This window comes from Dermochelys coriacea, chromosome 13, assembly GCF_009764565.3.
Source record: "Dermochelys coriacea isolate rDerCor1 chromosome 13, rDerCor1.pri.v4, whole genome shotgun sequence".
NCBI lineage: Eukaryota > Metazoa > Chordata > Testudines > Dermochelyidae > Dermochelys > Dermochelys coriacea.
Genome location: NC_050080.1, coordinates 473,337 through 497,786, shown reverse-complemented (window position 1 = coordinate 497,786; position 24,450 = coordinate 473,337). Strand labels below are relative to the sequence as shown.

Below are 24,450 nucleotides of genomic sequence, written 5' to 3'. Positions count from 1 at the left end.
TCTGCTGCAGTGCCCTGACTTTACTGGACAACTGGAACACAAAGAAAATGAACATCACAGGGCTGGTGTCACGATGAGTTAGCTGCAAATGCTACAGTTCTCCAGACCTGCAAACCTCCTCTGTGCTTCACCTACACGGAGCAGGCAGTGCTTGATTCACTGCCCAGAGGGTCACAGTGCCTCCTTAGCCCCTGCCTTGGTTGTGGTCAGTGACTGAGGGTCGGAGAAATCTGTACTTAGCTGTCTGGAGCCCACCGCATTAAAAAAAGGGAAAAGGGGCAGAGCCCCAACTGGGGCAAGTCAGCTGCAGCTCCATGGGAGCCAATGGGGCCGGATCCCCAGCTGGTGTCAATTCGCGGTAGATCTATTGCGGCAGCCAATGCAGCAGCACGTCTACCAGTCTTTGACAAAACAGTTTTCAAATAAAGTCGGTATCAGTGGAGCTGCGAGGAGTCATCCCAGCCGAGAAGCGGGGCCGTCTCAGGCTTCCTTCAAAACAGGTCAATAAACAAGTGTGTCAGAGTTACAGGAATGATGACAACAGCAGTGGGATTTTCAAACAGCCTTCAGACTATGAGCGTGCAGAAGTACTTGCATCTTCAGAGAGACCCACACGTGCGCACACACAATTCCCCGCTCTACACACACACACACACACACACACACACACACAATTCCCTGCTACACAATTCCCCGCTCTACACACACCATGCCCTACTCTGTGCACATACACATGGTTCCCTGCTCTACACACACACACACACGATGCCCCGCTTTGCACCCACACACACAATTCCCTGCTCTACACACACACACACACACACACACACACACACACACACACACACACACAATGCCCCACTCTGCAGGCACTCACGGGATTTGCAGAAACTCACATTTTTGACTATTTTAGGGGGCAGCATGGGCCCAATTTGACACTGGCCCTGGGTGTTGTCTGTGTACTGGAGACTGACTGGCCCTTCGTGGGGGTGCTGCCCTCTGAGATCTATAAAACACTGCAGAGTTTGAGGAGAACTTCACACTCCCCATTTCTAGCAAAGCCAACTGCCTTGCTAGCCCCAGAGGAGGGGCAGGTTTGGGCCCTGGTGAAGTGTCTGACTATGAAAACAGTCAAATGAGAAGGAAATGAGGCTTCTCTTGAACCTGAACAACTGAAGCTGCAGGGACCCTCCCCCGCCAGGAGCCTCACTGCTGTTGAATTGTCCAAGCAAGAAGAAATAATAAAAAAGATGAGAGGAAATCAATGTAGAAAACAGTCTTCCAAGCCTGGTCTGTACTGTGGGAGGAGGGTAGGCGTGAGAGTCCAGGATGCACCTCAGGTGAGGTGTTCGAATCACAGCTCCTCCTTTTGCTAGCAGAGGGTCTGGTTTCTTGTTGGGAATTTGATGTTCTGCTTATTCATCCACAATGTCAAAAAGCAAAATCTGTGTCTTGGCCTGGGTCTATTTCTGTGCTGGCAGCTTCAGCTGGCTTCTGGGAGTCCTGCATCCAGAGTGTAAAGCCTCTTACAGCTAAGCGCATGGTTGAACACAGGAGACAGGATGGCATGTAGGAAACATCCGTAGCTCTGAGCAAGACATAGGAATTGGCCACCAAGTCCGTAACTGTGTACACGTGCAGCTGGGAGCCTAATGTGCTCCAACATTTGCTGCAATTGTGCCGTTACCAGCGCTGCATGGACAAATATCCAGTACAGCCTGATTGCTGCACATGCAATCACCATAGCAGCAAATGCAAATTTGGGATGCATCCACTGGGGCCATCCCTATCTCCTAAGGTGACCAAGGTGCATGTACCTGTTCCTGGAACATCCTGGAATCCCTTCTCTGGTTACGTGTCATACTATCTGCTGTCATTAAAGGTCCTTCAGGACCTTTTTCTTGGGAAAAAGATGGTGGGGGATGACTGGAGGATAAAAGGGTCACATGAATGGGGTCCTACCAGATCCAAGGAGAGATTGTTTCAGAGCAAGGACTCAGAGGATTGAGTCTGCCAGGAACCTGGTATGTTTGTGGTCAAACTGAATTCCTGAGAATGAACGGTGCAGATTGCACCCGGCTCCTGCCAGGCAAGGGATAACTCCGGAAGAAATCGGGCCAGAATGGAAGGACTCAAACTACAAACAGTTCTGGTGTTACATCCTGATGGCCCCCTCGCTTAAAGGGTTTCCTGGGGAAGGCAGATTAGCACTGTATATTGCTAACACTGTTGCAAGCATTTCAGGGTATTTTGGAAAGGGTTAAAGGTATAAGTGAGTGTGGAATAAAGAATTTCTTTGCAGGTTGCGAGAGGCCAAGGGGGGAAGACGGAAGAGAGCAAAGAACGGGTTAACTTTACGCTTCTGGTAGGCCCAAAGATAAAAAGCTAACTTTAGGCTTAAGGCTCCAGCACACATCTAACTCTCGGCTGCCTGCCAAGAAAGAGGGGGGCCCCGGAATCCACCAGTTAGCCATAAGAAAGGAAAATTTAACTAAACAAACCTGCAGAGCCAGCCCATAACAAGCAAGGCCAGCAAAAAAAACTCCCACGGTCTAAGATTGCAAAGATTGAAAACACCGACGAGACGGCAAGAGGGGGAACCGAGCCTTGTGTCCCCGGAGCCGGGGTGTTTTGAGAAAACTGAAGACACCATGGAAAGCTGGTTTGGACTGGCATACAGGGCACCAGGAGCAGAGGTCCCTGAATGAAGCACCCCCCAAGGAGCCCAGGACTTAAAATCCTCCTGAGAGCTGAAGCAACTTGGAGATTACAGCGGATCCTTGGACAACCTGGGCCCAGGACAGAACTCCCGTTCATCCTTCCCCCTCTTCTGCTTATGTTACACCCAGGCCTGGCCAGCCTCGGGTAAAGCATGTGTGAGTATGAAAGTGGGTTAGGGCTTGAGGCACTAAGGCTTTCTTCCTTCCTCTGAGTTACGTGGGGAGCACCCATCACTCTCCGCTGTTATTTTATTATTGTATCAATAAAGCTTTAAAACTCAGTTACGTGGTGTCCTCCGTCATCTCCTCCCTAAAGATCCTGCAGCCTCAGCCTGATCACCTGACACCGCATGCAGATTGGTAACAAAAATCTGTCACAGCGGACTATGTTCAGGAGAAATGGGTCTCTCTCCAATGCCCTGTACCTGGGCTGTGGTGGGGCTCTGCTCTGGGCTGCAGTCTGGCCAGACCCACTTGCACTGGAGGGGAAGATGCATCTCTCTTGTGGCATCAGAGCAAGCTGTAACCTCCCTGCAGGTCTGGGTATGCTGGCACTGGAGAAATTGGCCAGTCAGGGATGATGGCCTGTGCTTCATTTCAGGGGGTCTCAGAAAAAGTACCAAGTTCTCACTGGACTCATGTATCAGTCACTATGGAAGCCAGGACTTATTTCTCTTCTTGCAGCCCCTGACTGAGATCAAGGCCCCCTCATGCCGGGCACTGCAGAAACACGAGAGTGCTTGACACAGAGATTACTACCAAAACAGTCAAACGCAGGAGATTTACACCCCATAGTACAGACAGGCACTGTGGTCCAGTGAGAATCAATGACTGGCAAAGTCACACAGCAATTCGTTGGCCAGGAACTGAACCCCAGTCTCCCAAGTCTCAGCCCAGTGCTTAACCACCAGGGTATCCTGCATGATCTTCCCTCTTTGGATTCCAGTTTCATTAACGGGCATGACATATGTTTCTGCTTGTATTTCCTACTTGTTCCGTCTTTGGTTTGGATCAGCTTGAAATGCTTAGCTGCAGCTGTACACAGACAGGGGCTTTTCCCCTACGATGTCTTTAAAGGGGAGTCATTTTATGGGGAGATTTAATTTTTACCCACGTTATCTGGTGACCTATATAGATGCCACCACAGAATTTAATGCATTATTCTCTTCTCTCTCTGCGCCATCCAGCTGCTGTGTGTTGATTCAGACTTTTTGTGAAGATCTGACGTTGCATCCCCTCACTGCAGGCAGGTGCTTCCTTTGAAGTAGTTTCCTGGACCTAGTGAGAAAAGGTCATGCTCACCTGCCACCAACTTGCTCCTCACTCCCTAATCTGTGGTGCTAATAAAAGCACTACTGTTGGATTTATCCAGAACCAAAATGAAAAATCATCTATTTGCACCATTTTAGTGTAAAAGCACCTGGACAGTTTTTCCCCAGCTAATAAATGAATACAGCAGCATTTCTATGACACCCTGGGGGTGTGTGTGTGATGGGGTATACAAACCCCACACTGGAGAACAAGGGGTTAGGAAACAGCTCTGGGCCCAGGTGGCCCCACCAGGTGCAGCCACACCTGCAAAGCCTGCACAAGATGGAAGTAGGGTTTAAAGGGCCCTGGAAGGGAGCCGTTTGTTGATCTGACCTGGGGGGGGGGGCAGAGGACTGCCCATGCGCTCATTGCCTGAGATCGGACCACAAAGGCCTTAGCAAACCTACAAGGAGAGGCAGGCAACTGTACAGATCAGAACCTTGATTTGAGATTCTTTGATTTACTCTGTGGAGAAAAAGGATACTTGGGTAGGAAGCGATCCCAGGGAGCAGCTGCGTAGCACCCCATGGTGCAGAGCGTATCTGCTCACCATTGGGCCTTGGACGACAGCCCAGTGGAGAGGGTGGGGGCCTGGGCTCCCCTACCCCTCCAAGAAGATGTGACAACAACAGGAGGGCTTCACCTTCGTGGAGAACCCAGCGGGGGAAGACCCTGATTGGTCAAAAGCCCAGGCCCCAAAGTCCCCCCCCGAAAGGGAAGGACTAGAAAGCCGGGGCAGGGGAGTGCTGAAGAACAATACTATACAGTATTTCAGGGGTGGAGAAACTATGGCCTGTGAGCCACATCCGGCCCATAAAACCATTTAATGCGGCCCTCAGCTCCCGCCATGGAGTGGGGTTGGGGGGTTGCCCCGCTCCATCTGGGAAGCAGGGTTGGGGGCTTTCCCTGCTCTGGGCGGCTCCCAGGAAGCAGTCAGCATGACCCCCTTCCGGCTCCTATGTAGTACACAGACCTGAGGCCAGATGGCTCTGTGCACTGCCCTGTCCGCAGGCGCTGCCCCCCCAGTTTCCATTGGCCACAGTTCCCGGACAATGGGAATTGCAAGGGTGGCGCCTGCGGACGGGGCAGTGCGCAGAGCTGCCTGGTTGCGCCTCGGAGCCAGAGGGGGGACATGCTTCCGGTAGCTGCTTGCAGTAAGCACCGCTTGAAGCCTGCACCCCTGATCCCCCTCCCGCCCTCCGAATCCATTGGTCCCAGCCCGGAACCCCCTCCTGCATCCCAAACCCCTCATCCCCAGCCCCACCCCAGATATTTTTAGATTCTGATCTTACAGAGATCCTCTGCTTGGACCTGTCTGTCTCTGTAGAATCTCACTGGGACTCTGCACAGGTGGATTCCTTCGCAAGGTCAGGGGCCAAGGGTGGAATTTTCACACATTCAGCCTTTTAGGGATGTCCCTCTTGCGCCAGTGCAGGGCACATTGTGTTGTCGTCATTTGTTCAAATTGAGACAGAAAACTCAACCTTTTTCTGAGGAACATTTTTACAAAAAACTATGTTTTTTCATGCCAAGTGCCAGCGTGAGGGGGCAGGAACCTGTGGCGGCAGACACAGTGAGGTGCTTCATTTACACACACTCTCATTGCTCAGGCACAGCAGAAGGATTTTGCTCAAACTTTCCAAACTCACCTCTGGATGGAGCCTGAGAAGCTCATCCACTAAGCTCTGATGGTGAAAATGATATACGTGTCTCTATGGCTGCACAGATCCATCCTGCTCCAATACCTTGGCTGTGACTTAGTAATAATACCTAGAACTTCTGTAAAAAGAAAAGGAGGACTTGTGGCACCTTAGAGATTAACAAATTTATTTGAGCATAAGCTTTCGTGAGCTACAGCTCACTTCTTGTGCTCAAATAAATTTGTTAGTCTCTAAGTCCTCCTTTTCTTTTTGTGAATACAGACTGACATGGCTGCTACTCTGAAACCTAGAACTTCTGTGACACTTTTCACCCCCCAAGTGGCTCATGCACATGGCAGGCTAGCAAAGGAGGCCTAGGGCAGTCCACAGAACAGAGGGGAAACGGTCCACATGCTCCATTGAAGGCACAACTGGCAACTTCAAAATGCAGGTACCCTTGGGTGCACTCACAAAACGAACTGCAGGAGGAAATCAAGTCCTTGTGCAGTCAATTGCTGGCTTGCGCCCACAGCCAGGTCAGAAGTACAAATATGCACATTTGTCTCTGAGGCTCAAAACGTGAAGGAATAAATTACTCCAAGGACAAGCAGGCGGCCTGGTGGAAATGCACTTCATGAAGCAACAGATCATCCATTGTCTCCCGGTGTTACAGTAGCTCCTGTGGAGCAACTTGCCTGGCAGACGTGTGCTATAGACTATTCACCACCCACGCTGAATACCTGCTGTCACTCCAGCGCAACAGGGCTTCTTCCTCCCGAAGAGCTGGAGTGAGACAGGCACATTTTGTTGTCATCACTCGACCTTTTTCTGGGAGAAATTTTTTCTGAGGAGCATTTTAATAAAAAGCTGGAAATACCCAGTCAAGCAATGGCCTGTCGCTGGAAATCTGTACAGAGAGCAAACTGATTCTGCAGACTGCTCTCTGCTGGAGCATGACCTGGGCTTGGTCTTTCATGACAGGATTCCTCTCCTGCTTGCTGGGTGCCCTGCCCCCCTTGGTAAGCTGTCGTTTACTAAGACCACATTAAAAATACCATGCAAGAAAAGGAAACGAAACAAGATAAACTAAATCAGACTCAGGCTAGACGACAAGGAAATAATTTATTTCCAGGTCCTAAAAAGACCTTGACAAAATAACAAGGATGAGAAAATCAACCCCCTGATTTTGTTTGGATAGAGGGAAAAAAGCAAAGTGACGCCATCAAACACCCAAACAGTCTGCCAGCTCCTTCCTGTAGGGGGTGCTCATGGGCACAGTGTGGTGTGGAGTGAAGCCAGCAGTGTTGCCTAGGCACCTCTGCAGCCTGATCCCAGACAGAAGCTGAGCTGGGCTGTTCCAGACCATTGCATTTACAGATGGAATTAAAAATAAAAATGCAGAAGAGGTTGTGTGCGTTGGGGAGGGGTTGGCTGGTCCAGGATGCACAATTGGAAGCCAGTTTGGTCATTCAGAATACATACCCTGTTAGACTGCATCCTCTGCTAGACAATCCCTGGCAATTGCATGAGGCCCTTCCGAGAGCAAAGGCCAGTTCAGCAGGGGATTGGGCAGAGTGGTTCATTGTCACAAAGGGAAAACACAAAAAAGTTCCCAAGGAAAGAGAGGCCTTTCTCCATTCTCTTACTGCTGAATTGGTGGCATTGTCCGGGAATGACTGAGCATGCTCAAAGGCAGTGCATTTATCTGGCTGCTTCTCTAACATCAGTGGGGGAAAATCATAGTAAAGGACTAACAAGACAACGTGTGGCATCCAGGACATGAGAGATTTGCACAGATACCAAGATAGGGGCTGCTCCCCCAGCCTTTGCAGCCATACTGAGACCCAGAGAGATGAGGAACTCTGCTTGTTCAAAGTTTAAATGCTGAATTCTGGCTGGCTTGGGAGAGTCTCCCAAAAACACCTGAGTTGGGGAGACAGATGCTCAAGAGCATGTGAGCCTTGAGTGGCTGCAGCAGGGGAGGGGGAACCTGTTGTCGCAGGAACAACAGGCAGAGACTATTATTTTTCTAACATGTCCTTCTAGCCTGCCCCAATACCACAGCATGGGGCTTCCTCTGCAGCTCAGGGCAATACAAACTGCTGGAAAACAGAACACAGTATAAAATGAACATGCACATACATTTATATCAAACACAGTCTCCAAGGAATTGGCAACTGGGATAGAAAACACTGACTGTGACTAGGCTAAGAGGACAAACCCAATGACTATGACAAACCTTGGGAGGCCTTATCAGTTATGTATCAATTACGACATTGATTTTTCCCACATCAGCAGATAAGAAGCTGCTGTAGCCAGAGCTGCACAAGAAGCTGCTTGTGTGCCCTGCTGAACAGGGCTCTGAAACGTTAGCTGGGATTTACTCCGAGAATGTCACTGACCTGAAGACATCCCTGGGATACTCAGCATGTCCCTCAAATGCCATTTCGTGGACCACGGCATTTGGACTGCCTGTGCTTTCCCACCTCATTGACCCCAGTTCTCACGGTCCAGCACTGCTCTTTGCCAGGCAGCTCCGAATTAACCGTACTATGTTTCCTGGTACTACACTGTGCTGGTACTCGGGGGACCGATGGCTCACATTCTCTGGTAATTTTTCCCTAAAGGAAAATTCCCCTGCTCTCACCCTGAAATATAAACAGAATCCTTCTGCCAGCCACTTCTGTGGAAACCTGAAGGGACTTTCACTTTAGGGCAAACTTGCAAAAAAAAAGTTGGGTTGGGGGATTGCATGGCTTGGCTTTGCTGATGGTGCCTGGTGTCTGGCACCTCTACAGGGCCTGCTCCCAGAGCTGGGGTGGACTTGTCATCAAAGGCTGTGATCAGCTGACCGACAGTCAGGGGCTGAGGTGAAATGTGTTGTTGGTGTTGACAGGCCTGTGCCTGCTGGGGAGCGCATCCACCTCCCATACGCACAAATGCAGCCTGGCACTGCTTGCCGCTCTCGCTGGCTGCAGAATGTGGCTCAAGAACGAACAGGCTGAAGAGGCTCGCTCCCTTCTCAGCCATCCAGGCTACCTCGTTTGGGGATGCTGCAGCTGGCTGAAGTGCTGTGCCTGTGAGAGAGTGCACTGCAACCCCTAGGGACCTGAGGCATCAGGCCCCGGGCTGGCTGAGAACTTCCCCCAGAAAGCGCCGTCTTTAAGGATGCTCTGCATTCCCTCTACTGTTACCTCTACAACACGGGCTCAGAGAATTTCCTCCTTCACATTTCAGCTTCACTGCCCACAGTCCAGCCACATAATCATAATCCTGTATTAGTGACATCACAGTTTGTTACCATAGGGATCATTGGGACGCCAGAACCTCAGAACAATGACTTCATTGTTGATTAAGCAGGAGGGATAGATGTTGGCATGAACATAAATATCTGTGATACATGGCAAAAATGGACGGGAAAATTCTAATAAAAACCATGAGGTGAAACTCAAGCCCAGTTCGGAAGCAAAGTATGTTTGACCCTAGTGTAAAAATCCCTCTTTAAAAGACCTGACCTAGGAACTAGCACCCAGGACCTCCAAAACTCAGCAAATGTAAACTGCTCCACTGATTGTAAGCAGCTGGGATTCTGCACAGAAACACCAGCTCGCCACAGCTAGAGGAACTGAAATACAAGGAAAGAAGAAAGAGATTCAGAAAAGTCAGTAAATATAAGGGGGAGAAAAACAGAACGAAAGTTAAAAGCTTGTTTCGCTCTCCAAGGAAAGCTCTTAAAATCAAAGCCCATCAAATGCTCTGAATCAAGTGACAAAATCAATTTAGACAACAAAAGACTCCTCTTTCTTTCTTCATCTCCTTAACTGGGCTCATTGCACAGATCGATTTGAATGATAATTTGTGGGGGAAAACCCTGTCCGAATTTTCTTGAATTAGATTTTCTCTTTCTTAAATTAACATGGAGTGCTTTAATGGAGATTGGTATGAAAGTGATTAGGATGGTAACAACAGCTCCTTTGGGCACTTCAGCCTTGTTATGTGTGTGCTACAGAGCCTCTAAAAAGAGGCGGCTAACAAAAAGCACATCATAAAGCCATCACTCGCCCTGTCCAAAATGGTCCTTGATGCCTCTCCTTCCATGCCAGGGTGGATAGTGAAGTGACTCTTATCTGGATGACATATTGTCCTTATTGTTTGACCTGAGCTTGCTTCCGCAGCAGCCCTCAAAGACATGGGAAGCCTGGAGAATCCCCAAGTTCGGAAATCGTTCTCTCCATCTTGTTGTGGATTTTTGGTTAATTGTGGCTAGGATTCTTTGCTCTCCTCCTCACCTTTATGCCCAGCATAGAGAGCCGCCAGCTGCCGGAAGCGTGGCCCCCAGCTGCTAAGATAGGAGAAGTCCTGTTCTGAGCTGGTGGACCAGGTGTTGATGGAGCTCAAGGATGGGACGGGGGAGTCTGAGCCCTCAAAGGCGTAGGTTTGGAACGAGTCATATGGTGGGACAGACAGATCCTCGTCCGCCTGATCCACCTTCCTGCTGATGTAGTCTCTGAACATGGAGAAGTCCAGGTCTGGGTTCTGGAACCACTGTGGGAGGACATGAAGCTCGGAGGGCGGGTTACTAGTCATGCCCCCATCTCCCGGCCCTCCCCCACCGTCACTGCTTTTGAGCTCACTGAAGTCATAGAGGCTGCGTAGGGCTGACATGTCGTAGGCCTCGGTGTCCTGTTCCCCACCCCCCTCATCATTGTACTTGATAACATTGTCCCTCATGTCCTCATCCTCCTCTGATGTCAGGTGGCTCTTGTGGTGTCGCTTCAGAGTGAGGATTAGGAGAACCAGCACTGGAGAGGGAAAGAGCCGTCAGTGGGGCAGTACGCCAGGGAGACGAGCTAGGGGAGAGGGCAGAGAGTGAGCATGAATGGCTCCCTCCCTAGCAGTGGAGGGGCTGTCTGCATTCAGAGCTGGTGTGCAGGGCAAGGGACATGGCGCCCAAATGACCCATCATAGCAGGAGAACGTGCACCCAGGAAGGGAAGACCAGAGCTGCAGCCCTCTTGGCTGGTGTGAATTGGCATCACTGGTCAGTTTGCCAACTGAGGATCAGGCCCATAGTGACAACATTCTGCTGTCGCTGTCCCTGGGTCCCCAGTGGGGGACAGTGCAGGCTGGAGTTAGTGCTGGTCTCTGCGGTGCGTCCCAGAGAACTGGGGCAGCTGCATTCTCCATGCTGCATAGCCACCAGGGCACTCGCCCCCCCGAAGGGGAAAGTGCAACAAAGATGGAAGGATAGGTTCTGGGATAGACAAGGAGAAAAGGGGGAGTAGGGCATGGCAGCAGCAGAATGGCTGGTGGGTGATGCTGGAGCGGATGGCACAGAGTTGGAGCAGCAAGATGCAGATGAGTCCTGGATTATCAGCTATTCATCCCATCACCTTTAGCGCATTGATGTGCACTTTATTTGTTTGTGGGCAATTAGGCAGAAATTTGTTTGCAATGCGTTGGAAAATGAAACCAATGTAAAGTGCACCCTGTAGAAATGGTTTTCTAAAGAGAGACTTCTCCAGCAACGCCCGGGGTCCTGCATGTTCCCTGACAATGCTCAGCCAGCAGGGACACCGCAGGGTGGGAAGTGACTCTGTTGATCATCTCGGTTATTTTAAACATGAGCTCCTCACTTGACATGTGCAAACAGGCCTGTGTGTGCAGGCCTCCCTCTGCCTGTGACCCAGTCTGTGCCTGCCCAGACCCAGGAGCCTGCCCAAATAAGGGAGGCACTCTATGTGGAGGGATTTTTCTGCCCAATGTAACCACTGCCAAACCCAGAACAGATCTCAGCCAGACCCAATATCACAGGAGCCGATGACACTCCCAGGCATGGAACCTAATTCTCAGGGAACAATTGATCTATCAGACCAACGGGAGAGGCGGGGGGCTCCTATGTATCAGAGTCATGACAGGGACTCCGACAACAATCATATTTCTTGTTTATTTAGATCTTAATGCTGACCCACCCCCCACAAGGCTTTCACTAGACAATGTCTTGCTGTGTCCAAGTCTCCTGTCACTGTTACCTTCCCTGGCTTCCTCTGTGTGCTTGGAACCCTGCTTGTCTTCAGTTAGACTATGAGCAACTCAGGGCAGGGCTCAGCTCTGGGCGCCATTGCAACAGAAACACTGTCCCTTCTTCGCATAAGGAGCTCTCTGAGATGCCAGCAAAAGGGGTGTTAAAAAACCACCTAGCACAAGTCTCCAGTCTTTGCCTGTGTATCATGTGATGACACAGATTGCTGATCCATCTGCAGGTGGCTTGGGACACTTCCATAAACCAAGTTCTGGAGGGTCTCAGCGTGTTTCCTGGCAGAGGCCAGCCTGAGACTTGGCATGGAATGGGTTCCATGCACGGAGGCTTCTCTGGATGGAGGGGTTCCTGTCTGAAATCAGCTCTGTCAGGCTTCTCCCTACGGAACAGGTGAATTTACTGCCTCTCCCGCTCTGCAGAAAACCATCAAGGAGTCAGGTGGCAAAGGTGAGAAACTGCTGTTGGGCTGGTGCCAAATAGCTGCACTCACTGATGTGCATGAGAGAGGATGGGAGAAAGAGAAGAGAGAGATGTAGGGGAGGGATGAGAGGAAGCACACGACTAAAGAGAAGTAGGCTGGGACACTCACCAATCAGGATGAGGATGCAAACCAAGAGTGCGATGAGAGCTCCAGGGCTCAGCGTTGCAGACATGGCATAGGCTGTGCTGTTACAGGTCTGGATGGCCCCTGTGCTGTCACAACCACACACCCGGATGGTCAGAGTCCCCGTGCTGCTCAGGGCGGGAGGCCCACTGTCCACCACCAGAATGGGAAGGAAGTAAATGTCCTGCTCCTGGCGGTTAAAGCCCACTCTCTGCGTGTGCACTGCGGCCGTGTTGTCTGGAGAGAGCAAGAAACCCACAGGCAGTGTTACTGCCAGTGCCCACAGAGAGCTTCACCAAACCGCCCCGGCCCCTTACTGCCAGCATGAGACAAACATGCCACCCCAACCGCCCTCCTCACCATGCTGCTCCTCCCATGCTTCCTCTGGCTCTGCCATTGGAAAAAGCAGCAATGCCTCCAATCCAGCAGTGGGCCTGGCATGTATTCTCACACATGTATAGCAGGTGCCTATGCACCCAGCTGGCATGAAAAGTCCCCGCAGGGGCTGGCTTCTTCAGACTGCACTGAAAATATGGCCCAGGAGTCTGGTTTGCCTGAATTCCCACACAAGCCCAGTGGCCTGTGGCAGTCTGGCACCATGAGCAGGGGCAGCCCCCCAAACCAAGTGCATGGCACAAAAGAGAGACGAATGGTGACAGAGGGAGATGGGAGACAGCTGCAGGACTTGGGTATCAAACACTCAGATAAATAGCACAAGGAACACAGAGGAAGCACAAACATTTTCAGAAAATCTTCTGATCGCTCCAGTATCCCTGACGAGGTTCTCATGGAGCAAGCTACAAGGCCTCAGACACTGAGAGGGGATCAAAGACAGCATAGGACCAGAGACGCAGCTCTTGGGCCAACTAGCTCAGCCCCTTCGCCAGGCAGGACTCACAGAAGGATAGCTGCAGTTTGAAACAATGTTTTCCTTGTCTCCATCTGTCAACATGCACCTGGAGCCATGGGCCAGGGCTATTCAGAGATTCCAAGGCCAGAAGGGGCCACTGTGATCGTCTAGTCTGACCTTCTGCGTAACACAGGCCAAAGAACTTCCCCAGAACAATTTCTAGAGCAGACCTAGTCTTAGTCTGAGGTTCAGAAGTGCTTCGGGGCCTCCTCTGAACTTCCTAAAGGGCAGGAGGAACTCTTTGTAAGCTTCCAGCCTGTCATCTCTTCTGCCACCCCAGCCTCAAGGTGCTTTAACAATATTTAAAAAATACAATCCATACCGAGAAGAACATAGAGTAACAACCAACCCCCAGGCAAAGAGCAGCCAGATGCTATAACACCAGCTGCATACTGGGCACTGACATTGGCCTGGAAACTGGGAGAGTGACTCTGGCCCATAAGTCAAGCTATCTGGAGCAATAGGACTGGGGAAAGGGGATGAGGGACCGCATGGCTGCCTTTCCCCACTGCTGGACAGTCCTCACCATGGGAAAGCAGCAGAACGGAAATACCGGAGGAGGACCAGCACTATCAATGGAAGAATGGTAACCAAATTTTCAGAAGTGGCTGCTGAATCTGCCTGCCCTCTTCACTAAAATGTAAATAGCCCACTGACAGCAGGGTGGCCTGCTGATGTATGCTGGCCTGGCCCCTTTCTGTATCAATCAGCTTTTTGATCGGCAAAGACATCTGGTCTAACTGTGGCTGTTGTGCCACCTGCCATTATGGAAACTGGCATATGGACTGGGAGCAGAGTGGGCTGAGAAGTCACTGATGGGGCAGCATGCTGGGCACGTCAGGGACCATGTGCTGGCCATGCAAAGCCCAGGAAGTCAGGAGTCCATGGAGCTGTGGGCATGGGAAAGGCCTATAACCAGGAGATCAGGACAGGCCTTAGAGAAGTTGTGAAAGAGCAAGAGGAGCACAATGGAAACAAACCAATGGGCAGAGAACATTATGGTGAGGGCAAAACCCACCAGCAGCCAAGGGCCGATTTTCATCCTGATCCAGCGGTGCAATGGGGCCAGAAACGAGAGAATTTGGCCCCATGGGAACTGCCCCAGAGTAGCAGGAATTCTTGAGTTGCATAGAGCTGGTCTAGTGGCACTACTGCTCCCCCTTTGCAGGCCTGGGAGTAGTTGGGGGAAATGAGGCAATGTCTCAATGCACCAGCTATTCTTGGGATGCTGGAATAGCTCTTTGCTTAGGTAGAGGCTGGAGAAGCCAAGGCTGCTCTAACTTATACCAGGGACTATTGGAGCCGCAAAGGTGGAGCAAGGTCCTGTTCGGAGCAGTTCGGTCACACCCAAGAACTGGGGTCACGGAATTTACAATTAGGCTCCTGATGTGTGTCACAGCCATCACTTAGTCACACATACTTTGTGTAAGGCCCCTGTTTTCCAGGACTTGGCCTCCTGAGTCAGACTCTGCAGCAGCCTCAGGTACATTATGAGGTTTTTATTGACTAAATACACCAATGCTGGAAGCAGTAGTACAGCTTCCCTTCTGGCACTTCTTGGGATATTCTGCTCCTCTCTCGTCACTTCCCTGTTGAGGGCAGGTGACATTTATAGCCTTTTTCCACAACTCAGGCTCATACTCCCGGTTGTTGTGCAGGCTGGTTGCCCCCGTGGTCGTCTTCCATCCACAATAATTACAAGAGCCAGCTTACCAATCTAGCTCTCACATCTCATAGCCTAGCCTCACATCCCGCAACTTGTCCTTAACAGAAGCAACCTGCGCTAGGCCCCTAACAACCTCATTTCATTTCCTGTCACAGTGTTCAACTAGGTTTCAGAGTAGCAGCCGTGTTAGTCTGTATTCACAAAAAGAAAAGCAGTATTTGTGGCACCTTAGAGACTAACAAATTTATTAGAGCATAAGCTTTCGTGAGCTACAGCTCACTTCATCGGACCATGTCAACATCTTAATTTTCATTGTGGAGACATACTGATTTCCTTTCTTGGGGTGCCCAAGTCTCTGTTCAGTACATTACGATGGGCTGAATTACAGTTTTATACACTCTGCCTTTTAACTTTCTTGATATCTTTTTGTCACAGAGAACTGGGGTCAGCTCCCACCACGCGCACCACGCAGCTTTGGTTTTGTTCTGAGTATCATTCAGGAGGACACCATCAGCAGCAACCATTGACCCCAGTATTTAAATACTTTCACGCTTCTAGGCAATCAGCCTGTGCTGTCCTTTATGGTGAGTCCTCCTCCTGCAGTTAGCACAGCCTCAGTCTTACCAGCCTTCACTCTAATCCCAGCCCACTCACAACTACATTGCCACTGTTCAAAGTTGGCTTGTAGTGTCTCACAAGCTTCCGCACACATCTCTGAGTCCTCAGCGAACAGCATGTTCCCAAGCAGCTAGCTCCCTTCCTATCTTCTCATTGAACACATCATGTCAGGCACAAACTAAAAGGGTGCAACGCTGACCCCTGAGCTCCAGTATTTGCTGGACATTCTCTGCTGTGGCCCCTGTTAGTTTGGACCAGGCCAGTCCAACCATTGTACATACCCGGGGTAAGACAAAATTAGCCTTCTGACACACTGGCTCTTGCGAACTCCACCAGGCTATTTTTGTTGGTACACAATCATACGCCTTTTCCAGGTTCACAAAGACCATACCCAGCTGCTGTCTCTTTTCTCTGAACTTCTCCATGAGTATTTGTAGCATAAATTCGAAATTAGATATGCTCCTTCCCGACATGAATCCATATGAACTGTTCCAAATTTAAACCATTCCACAGAAATGCTTTTCAAAAGTCTTCTACCACACCTTCATAGCATGTGACATCAGCTTAAGTGGGGGATAATAAGCACATTGTGTATATCTCCTTTATGTTTAAAAATGGCCAACACAAAACTTTGATGCCATTCACCTGGCATTTTCCCTTTCTTCAGGGAGATTGCCCCCCTGTTATCAGTTTGCCACAGTTTTCTGTATTACCAGCGGATAACTGCACTGCAGACATTGTCAGGGGAGCCAGAGGCTTTGGCACCTGGGTAGTCCAGCATTTGGGAAACAGGAAAAAACGCATCTCCTCGTCGCCTTAGAATACAGAACCTGCTTTAAAGAGCTTGCTCTCACTCAGAATGCGAAACACAGGGCAACAGATTAGCTAGTTACCCAATACAGCACATGCCATAATGCTGCCGTTATTCTGAACTCAGACAGGGCCAGCATTCAAAGGGATTCCTTTGAATAGACACCACACAAACAGATACTGATTTTTTAACCATGTTTCAACATATTATAATTTCCCCTAGGATATGATGTCAACGTGTCCATGAGAGTGACAAGGTGGGGGAGGTCTCACTGCAATTGAGTCCCGCAAGCTGGATCAGTGGCCGTGGTCGAGCAACAGGTCTCTTATTGTAGTGTAGACATACCCTTTGTGACTCATGTGCCATGAGCTTTGTAATTCTCAAGATGTTGCTCTTGTGGGACGGCCAGCCTCAGGGTACGTTTACACTGCAATGAAAACCCACGGCTGGTCTGGATCAACTGGCTTGGGCTGCAGGGCTATTAAATTGTAGTGCAGACCTTGGAACTCAGGCTGGAGCTGGGCTCTGAGATCGCATGAGGGGGTGGGTCTCAGAGCCTGGGGTTCCAATCTTAGCCCGAATGCCCACACTGCTATTTTATAGCCCCACAGCCCAAATACCAGGAGCCTTGTTAATTGACCAGGGCTCAAAGACTCAGTGCCGCAGTGTAGATGTACTCTCAGTTTCTGGGGTCGCCTGATAAAACATATTTCATGAATGGGACGGAAAGCGACATCTCTCAGAGGCGGGAGATGCTGTGAGAGGAAGCAGCAGCCTGTCTGTAGGAGTAAATGCTGAGGAGCCGCCACGAGCTGAGAAGTTTTGTTTATTGTTATGCAAACCATACAGGTAATAAGAAAAGGAGTACTTGTGGCACCTTAGAGACTAACAAATTTATTTGAGCATAAGCTTTCATGAGCTACAGCTCACTTCATCGGATGCATTCAGTGGAAAATACAGTGGGGAGATTTATATACACAGAGAACATGGAACAATGGGTGCTACCATACACACTGTAAGAAGAGTGATCAGGTAAGGTGGGCTATTACCAGCAGGAGGAGGGGGAGGGGGAAATCCTTTTGTAGTGATATTCAAGGTTGGCCATTTCCAGCAGTTGACAAGAACGTCTGAAAAACAGGGGTGGGGGGGGAGAATAAACATGGAGAAATAGTTTTACTTTGTGTAATTCCCACCCCCCCCCCACACACACTGTTCCTCAGATGTTCTTGTCAACTGCTGGAAATGGCCCACCTTGATTATCACTACAAAAGGTTCCCCCCCCCCCACACTCTCCTGCTGGCCACAAGGACTCCTTTTCTTTTTGCGGATACAGACTAACACGGCTGCTACTCTGAAAGAAATATGTGCGAGTCCCTCAGTGAAAGGCAGCTACTAACTTCAGCTCTGATATTGATGGAACGACACATGCAGCGTCCATCCAAACCCCCACGGAAGGAAAGAGGAAAATTTTGATTGTCCTGTCCACAAAGTCAAAACAAAAGCAGGCAACAACACTTAAATATCACACGGACTGTCAGGCAGCTGCCTGGCCGAGCTCCACTTTCAGAAAGGCACAGCCCATAGAGGGGTCGGAGAACTTCCACAGACACACATAACTCAATGGCAGAGAGTGAGACAAAATTAAAAGAATACAAAACTCTTTATTTCAAACTGCCTAACAACATTTTCTCTCCCTGAGCAGGGCTAAGCAAGCACCGGATCCAGAGAGGAGACCCACAGATTCTCATGGCTATAACAAAAGAAGAAGATAGTTCTTCTTCTGGTAGTTCATTTAGCTCATCACCAAGCCAATGCTGGGCTACTGGTTAGACAGTCTGAGAGCTTCAGCATTAGGCACTTTTCCCAGATATTCAGCCTACATTTTCCTTTGCTCAGTTTAATCCCATACCTAACCCCACATCCCCTCCTTCTCTCCTTGCTTGATGTTTATGTCCTTCAGCAATTTGTAGACTGTTCTCCTGGCCCCTCTCCTTAAGCTGTTGCATAGCCAAATAGTCAGATGTATCCTGCTGTCTTCACTGGTCAGTCCTCTCCTCCGGCCCCATTGTCATCATCTTTGTAATGGCTCTTCACTGAACATCCTCATATTTGCTAATTCCTTTGCAGAATTGAGATGCCTGGAGCAGAGGGCAGTGTTCTCTCAGCAGGTACCATCCCACCAGTGTTGTGGTGCAGATAATCATTGTGAGTGTAGTCCCAAAGCCACCACAAGGGTCAAAATTATCTTCTTGGTCCACAGCTTTTCAACTTTGAGGTGACAATGGGGTTATCTATATGGTGAAGTATTTGGGGCTCTTCCATGCTTGCACAGGTTTGCTGCCTAGCATGTGCTAGGCAGTACTCTTGCAAGCCTCATTCTCCGCTTGTGAAGTCCACAAACCATCTTTTTTCCCCGCTACCATCTTACATTTCAAGCGCTTCCCTTCTGTGCTGTCCCCAGATTACCACATACTGTCCTCCTACTAATCACCTGGGCAATTTCTTCCCACATATGCCACATCACTTTTCCAGAGAGAGTCCCCTGCTATTTCCTGTCCATGTCTCAGTCACCTTGAGGACCAGACTAATAAAACAGGGCCGAAACCTGCGTGAACAAAGTGTCCAGAACCCAGCCCTTGTTACTGGTACAGAACAGGAAAGTTTGGGAACACAAGCTATTCACAGGGATGCCTATGTCATAACCAGGTATAGTGAAACAGTTACGTCTCTCAGAGTCTTTCTGCAAACAGACTCTGCTGATGGCAGCAATAGCTCTTTTTACATAAGTTAATCTAAAATAGGAGAAAAAAGAAAGCAGATGAGAGCAATCAAATCTCCAGGCTGGATTTTCATATCCTTGCTCCTCCTGCACTCGCCGGGCCAGAATAAGCAACAGCTGTTCCACAGCTTTAGCATCCCAGGACATGCAGACTTTTTACCGTATATAACTCCCAGTTCAGTGGGCGTACTTCATACTGCAGTTGTAGCTTCCCTCTTCCTTAAAGGTTTCTCTGAAAGGAATAAAATTCCCTTCTCTAACTTCTGTGGCAGGACTCGGGTCTGGTGGGAAAGAATTCTTCATTGTTTGCATTTTACTTCTTCCTTACACAACATTTCTATGAGCTTCAGGCATCATTACTGCTCTGGTCCCGTTGCCTTTTTCTTTGCCTGGGTGGGGATGAAGTGCTCCCTTTCCCTCTCTGTCACATCAGAGTGTCATGTAGAGTGGGTAAAAGAATCTCCACTGGAGCTGGAGTATCTATTACTTCTATCTTCAGGCATTCCTAGAATCCTGATTGTTAAGATTTCCAAGTCTTCCATCATTCCATCCATTATGTTGCTCTTAATTAGACCTTTAGAGAGTTGAGACATCTGCTTGTCTAGCCCCCAAAGCTTTGGAGTCGGTAGGCTCCGTGTATCACTCTGTATTATCTACCAGACTTTCCAGGCTGCTGAGATGAGATTCCCTCTACTCTCCCTTCCACTGCAGTTAGTATTTCTTGGGGAATATGATTTTTGGCCATAATGCTTCTCTAATCAATTTGCTCAGGCCAGGCAGAGCCAGCAGAGGCAAGGCAGGAGTCCTAGGATGATGACAACATTTGGAAGGCCACAGACTGGACGGGGGAGAAAGTCAGCTTTTTCCATTCTATATCTGCCTTTCGGTGTCTCGATTGTTGTTCTGCTTTCTTCTGGACATGGCCACCCACTGGCTGTGACACTGCGAGGATTGTAGAACAATGCTGCACAACTGGAAAGGTTCACTTCAAAACTTCATCTTTCAACATAGCACTAGCAGATGATGCTATGGGTGAAGCAGGCTCACTCTGCGGCGTTAGAAGAACAGGGCCCATGTGGCTTTGTCAGGAGGGGCTCTGAAAGTCCTGTGGGATAGGAGCTTGTATGGGGACTGGGTAACAACAACACAACAAAGAAGCAGCTGTGAAACTGGCACAGAATGTGAGTAAGCGTTCAATGAGCTCTGCCCCGACTCATGGTTTTGCAGCTCAGCAGTAAAGATGCAAAAAATGAGTAAGTGAACACTCAGGAAAAGTGACAGCAAAGCAGGGTGAGCCCTGCGGACACAAACGAGGGAACCATTACCAAAACCCCTGGCTCTCACAGACAGGATGAGCTGTAAGTCAGCCAAAGCAAATGGTCCCCTACTGGCTCTCGCTTTAGGCCCTTTCTTTCTCTGATCAAGAGAAGCATCAGCATTTTTGGAAGGCAGCCAGGGCTAAGTCAAGGAAGCTGGGTTGATCTTAGCAACAGAGTAGGAGTGGCAGAGTGGGTGTGTATGAAGCAGTGAGTGTGGAGAGGGCAGGGGGAGTGGAAATATTAATCAGGGTCCTTATTTAAAAGGCCCCTTGGTGGGTTGTGTCTGGGGGTAGGGCCACACGCCTTGGGGAGGGGGAGAAGGGACATGTCCCATGGCAAGTCCTGGACCCTGGGTGGGGCAGGCTGTGTCTGTGGGGACATGGCTCTTCTCTCACTTTTTTATTCACACCCTCATAGATCAAGCTCATGGCTGGCTGGACCCCAGTGAGATTCCAGACCAGCCCTAGCATCTGTGTCCCAAGCAGGGAGCTCCTCGGTGACTTCTTCAGTCTCCATGGGCTGAAGCATGGACAGCATGCTCTCAGTGCCCTCCAGTGGGGCCCAGCAGCCTGGAGCCTCCAGGGAGGGTGGCGGGGGGCTTTGCCCGCTGTTCCAGCTGGAGGTGGATTAGCAGCCCAGATTCAGCACTAGGGATTCAATGAATGCTGGCTCTGGAGCATGGGATGGTGGGGCTGACAGCTCATTTACCATATGAAAGTGGGGCCTGATGGTAAAACGCTGGAGCTTCTGCACTTTCTGGCTTGTGTTTCTGGTGCGGCAGAACAAGAACAGCGGGTACTGTCAGTGGCTGCGCTGCAATGATGAAGTCCCAGAGCCGGTTTCAAACTCCTTCTAGCACAGCATGGCTCAGAGTGGCCTCTTCTCTCCAGTCTGCTGTCATCCCACTGCACTTGCTCCACATGTTGGGAAGTGCAGGTGGGTACTGTGGGCAACGTGGGGCTGCACTTGCAGAGGTATCGCATCTCAGCAGGGAGCTGATTGTCCCTCTCTGTGAAGGGCTGGCGAGATGGCTCCAGGATCTTGCGTTCAGGGCTGGGCACCTCAGTTCCAGAATGATGCTGATTAATTGGAACGTTCAGAGAAAGGCAACAAAAATACCAAGAGGGCTGGAGGGGCCGAATAAGGATGAAAGAGGAACATTGCTGAGCGTGCCTCGCAGAGCCGGTAATGAGAACCGGCAGCTCTGCTAAGAGAGTAAACGAGCCCGCCAGGAAGCGGCGTGGAGAACTGATCAGAGCGGGACAAAGGGGTGTAAACTAGGAGCAAAGGGTGACAGCAGTAAAGGAAAATGGAGCCTGAGGTGATGTGATGATTACACTGCACGGCTGCCCCACAGCACAGACGACGCGGGGGGCGGGAGAGTCACTTACACAGCACACCAAAGTGCTGAGCTCTAACTGCGCCGTGTGGATGCTGCAGACACAAAATAAACAATACCTTCTTCATGTTAACGGCACCCTTGTTCAAACAGTGTCACGCTGTGGTGTGCCCAGCAGTTCACACCCCTGTGGCGCAGCATAGACATAGCCAGATTCAGACTCCATTTTCCTTTGCTTATGTCAGCCCTTTGCTCGTGGTTCACACCCTCTTATCCCATTGGCCCCGTAGGCCATGCTGCGGCACAGTGCAGACAAGCCCTGTGTGTCAGAGAACCCCAAGAGGGAGTGCCATCACTTGGGCCATTGAATGCATGCTGGAGAGAGCCCTAGAAAATGGACTGCAGAGTGCAGCTCTGCCTGGCCCCCGGGGGACAGGATGGCAGGGACAGACCCTGGCCTCTGAGGGATAGGCTGGGCTGGGCCCTGACAAGGCTTTTATCATTCTGACTCTATGAGTGCTGCATGGTCGGGCGCTCTCCCATCCATGGCCACTGGCCGTAATGTCTCCTGCATGCCCTCTCTTCTCTGCTGGATGCTGTCTGGGGTCACTGATCACTAGCCATGCCCATTTGGGGACTATGGCCAAACCACTGTTCTGGCTAACTAGAGAGAGCAACCTCCTGCCTGAACGCCCAAGGGTGAGCTGGCTCTGGGGATGGCAGGAGGCGGCCCAGGAGCCATCGTGCTGCCACAGGCAATTTTAACAGGGTTAGATGCTATGGCCCAGTGGCCACCTTCCATCCTTCCCCTACCATATTAGGTGTAGGCATATCCCAGCAGTTCTCAGTTCTAGCACATCCCTGTAGGATCCCTGGAAGCTTCTCTCAGCTATTAGAATAGAGGCATGCCGATCCCCACTTGCAGCTAGGGACAACACCTTCGCATTCTGCTGCCAGTGGGACAATTTGGTATTTGGTGCGTGCAAACAAATGTTACTTTCTAAGAGCTGAAAATCTAATGCTCTGCTGACCACAGCCTCCAAATCCCATCCAGTCCCTCATCAAAATCCCACTGTCTCTGCCAGGAGCCTTTCTGCTCAGCCTGACAAACTCTTATACAGGGTCAAAGATGGAGAACATTTCCTGAGAGGATTTTGGTCCCTGTCATGCTGAGAGGATGAGTTACGCTCCTGATGTTGCTTTCTGCTGCCTAACAGGAAGTGAGAGAAGTAGGTGCAAAAAGATTTAACCAAGAGCTTAGTGAATCCATCTGTGCTGACATCCATCAGTGTCACTCCTTGGCTGCAGAAGCAATATTTATAAATCACGTTTCAAAACGGGCTACAAATTTGTACAAAGAAACAGATGGGCTGGTGGGTAGCAGTTTGTCACCACTGATATTTATATAGAGAAGGAGACAGAGTGCAAGAGGGGCTGAGCCCGGGAGAGAGAGATGGCAAGAAGGGGGAGAGAGAAACTGAAGGAGGCTTTAGCAAGGGAATGAGCAGGACTGGAAGGGAACTAAAGAAGAGAGTGCTGGGGAAATTAGATTGCGGTGGGGGGGGGTGTGAAGAGGGGGAATTGGATAGAAGCAAAGGAGGGGAGACAGAGTGAAAGACTGCAGTAATAATACATCCACCAGCAGATTCCTGTTCTTATTATTTAATAAGCCATTGTTCAGCGACACATATACCAAGGTCTCCAGCAGCCCTCGGAACAAGCCCTGCAATTAAAGCTTGTTTCCAACCAAGGCAGAGGTGTGCTGGGTGACGCTGGCTTTTACTCCTTGTTTAGTGAGATGCCACAAGGAAATTTTCGGGGTCACTCAGCATGGAAGATTAATTTGCTCATGCAGAGTGAGCCTCATCGTGCTCTCTGAGGAATCAGCAATCCCTTGCAGTATCAGAGCATAGAGTCTGGAGAAGGAGCCGTGTGCAAGCATGTTCAGGGCTTCCTGAATTCCCGGGTTCCTCTTGGTATGAAGCCTGTTGGTGGAGAAGCCCAGAGCAGCATGAACATGGAGCACAAATGCCCACACACTGTCTGTGGGAAGAAGGTAGCTTTTGCTAAGCTCTGATCATCTGAAATATTTATACTCATGAAAATGAGGTTGAAAAATCACTAATGCAGCAAAGGGCCATGGCGGATGCTGGGAGCTACAGAGCAACCTCCTATCAGGGAATGCGCTTAGATAATTGTAACCTGACTGGGTCAAACAGCCCTGGCTCCTGGGGGGGGAATCCTGCCTCTCAGACCTGTCAGAACAATTGGAAGACATTAATGAAGTAAAAGACACAGGTGGATATAATTTACTTGGAGTTCAAAAAGTTTTTGATAAGGTCCCTCATAAGAGGCTATGAAGGAAAATAACATAGGGCATGGGGCAAAATCTTGTGGAGGATTAAAACCTGGTTAGATGATAAAAAAAAATAAAGAGACTCCATGAATAGCTGCCCCAAGAGTGGAGAGAGGTTAATTGAGGGTTACCTCGTGTCAGTAATTGGACCAGTGTTATTTAACATACGGTGAAGAGACATCAGCTTCTCCACAGTTAAGAGTGAAGCTTTTAATTGCATCCGGGATTTTGATGCTCTGAACTAGGCCAAAACCAAACCAATCTGCCTGAAATGTCATAGACAGGATTTTAGGAGGGGACAGAGTTCTTCTGGAAGGCAAACTGGATCAAGTTATGGG

General features: G+C 49.9%; 1 protein-coding gene across 8 annotated transcripts in view; it reads right to left on the bottom strand.

The window, feature by feature from the left end:
* Nucleotides 1-5,694: 5,694 nt before the first annotated feature.
* CDH22 (cadherin 22) overlaps nt 5,695-24,450 on the bottom strand; it is a 177,231-nt gene continuing 158,475 nt past the window's right edge. For 3 of the 8 annotated variants that reach the window (XM_038369499.2, XM_043495890.1, XM_043495892.1), the window contains 2 exons: nt 12,300-12,551; nt 6,870-10,473 (listed from right to left, as the gene is read on the bottom strand). In XM_038369499.2, the coding sequence (XP_038225427.1) occupies nt 9,935-10,473; nt 12,300-12,551 (791 nt within the window). In that variant the 3' untranslated portion in view covers nt 6,870-9,934. Of the gene's footprint in view, nt 5,811-6,869; nt 10,522-10,546; nt 12,200-12,299; nt 12,552-23,391; nt 23,742-24,450 lie in introns of those variants that run through there. The other 5 variants (XM_043495891.1, XM_038369506.2, XM_038369503.2 and 2 more) reach the window with 5 other exon arrangements.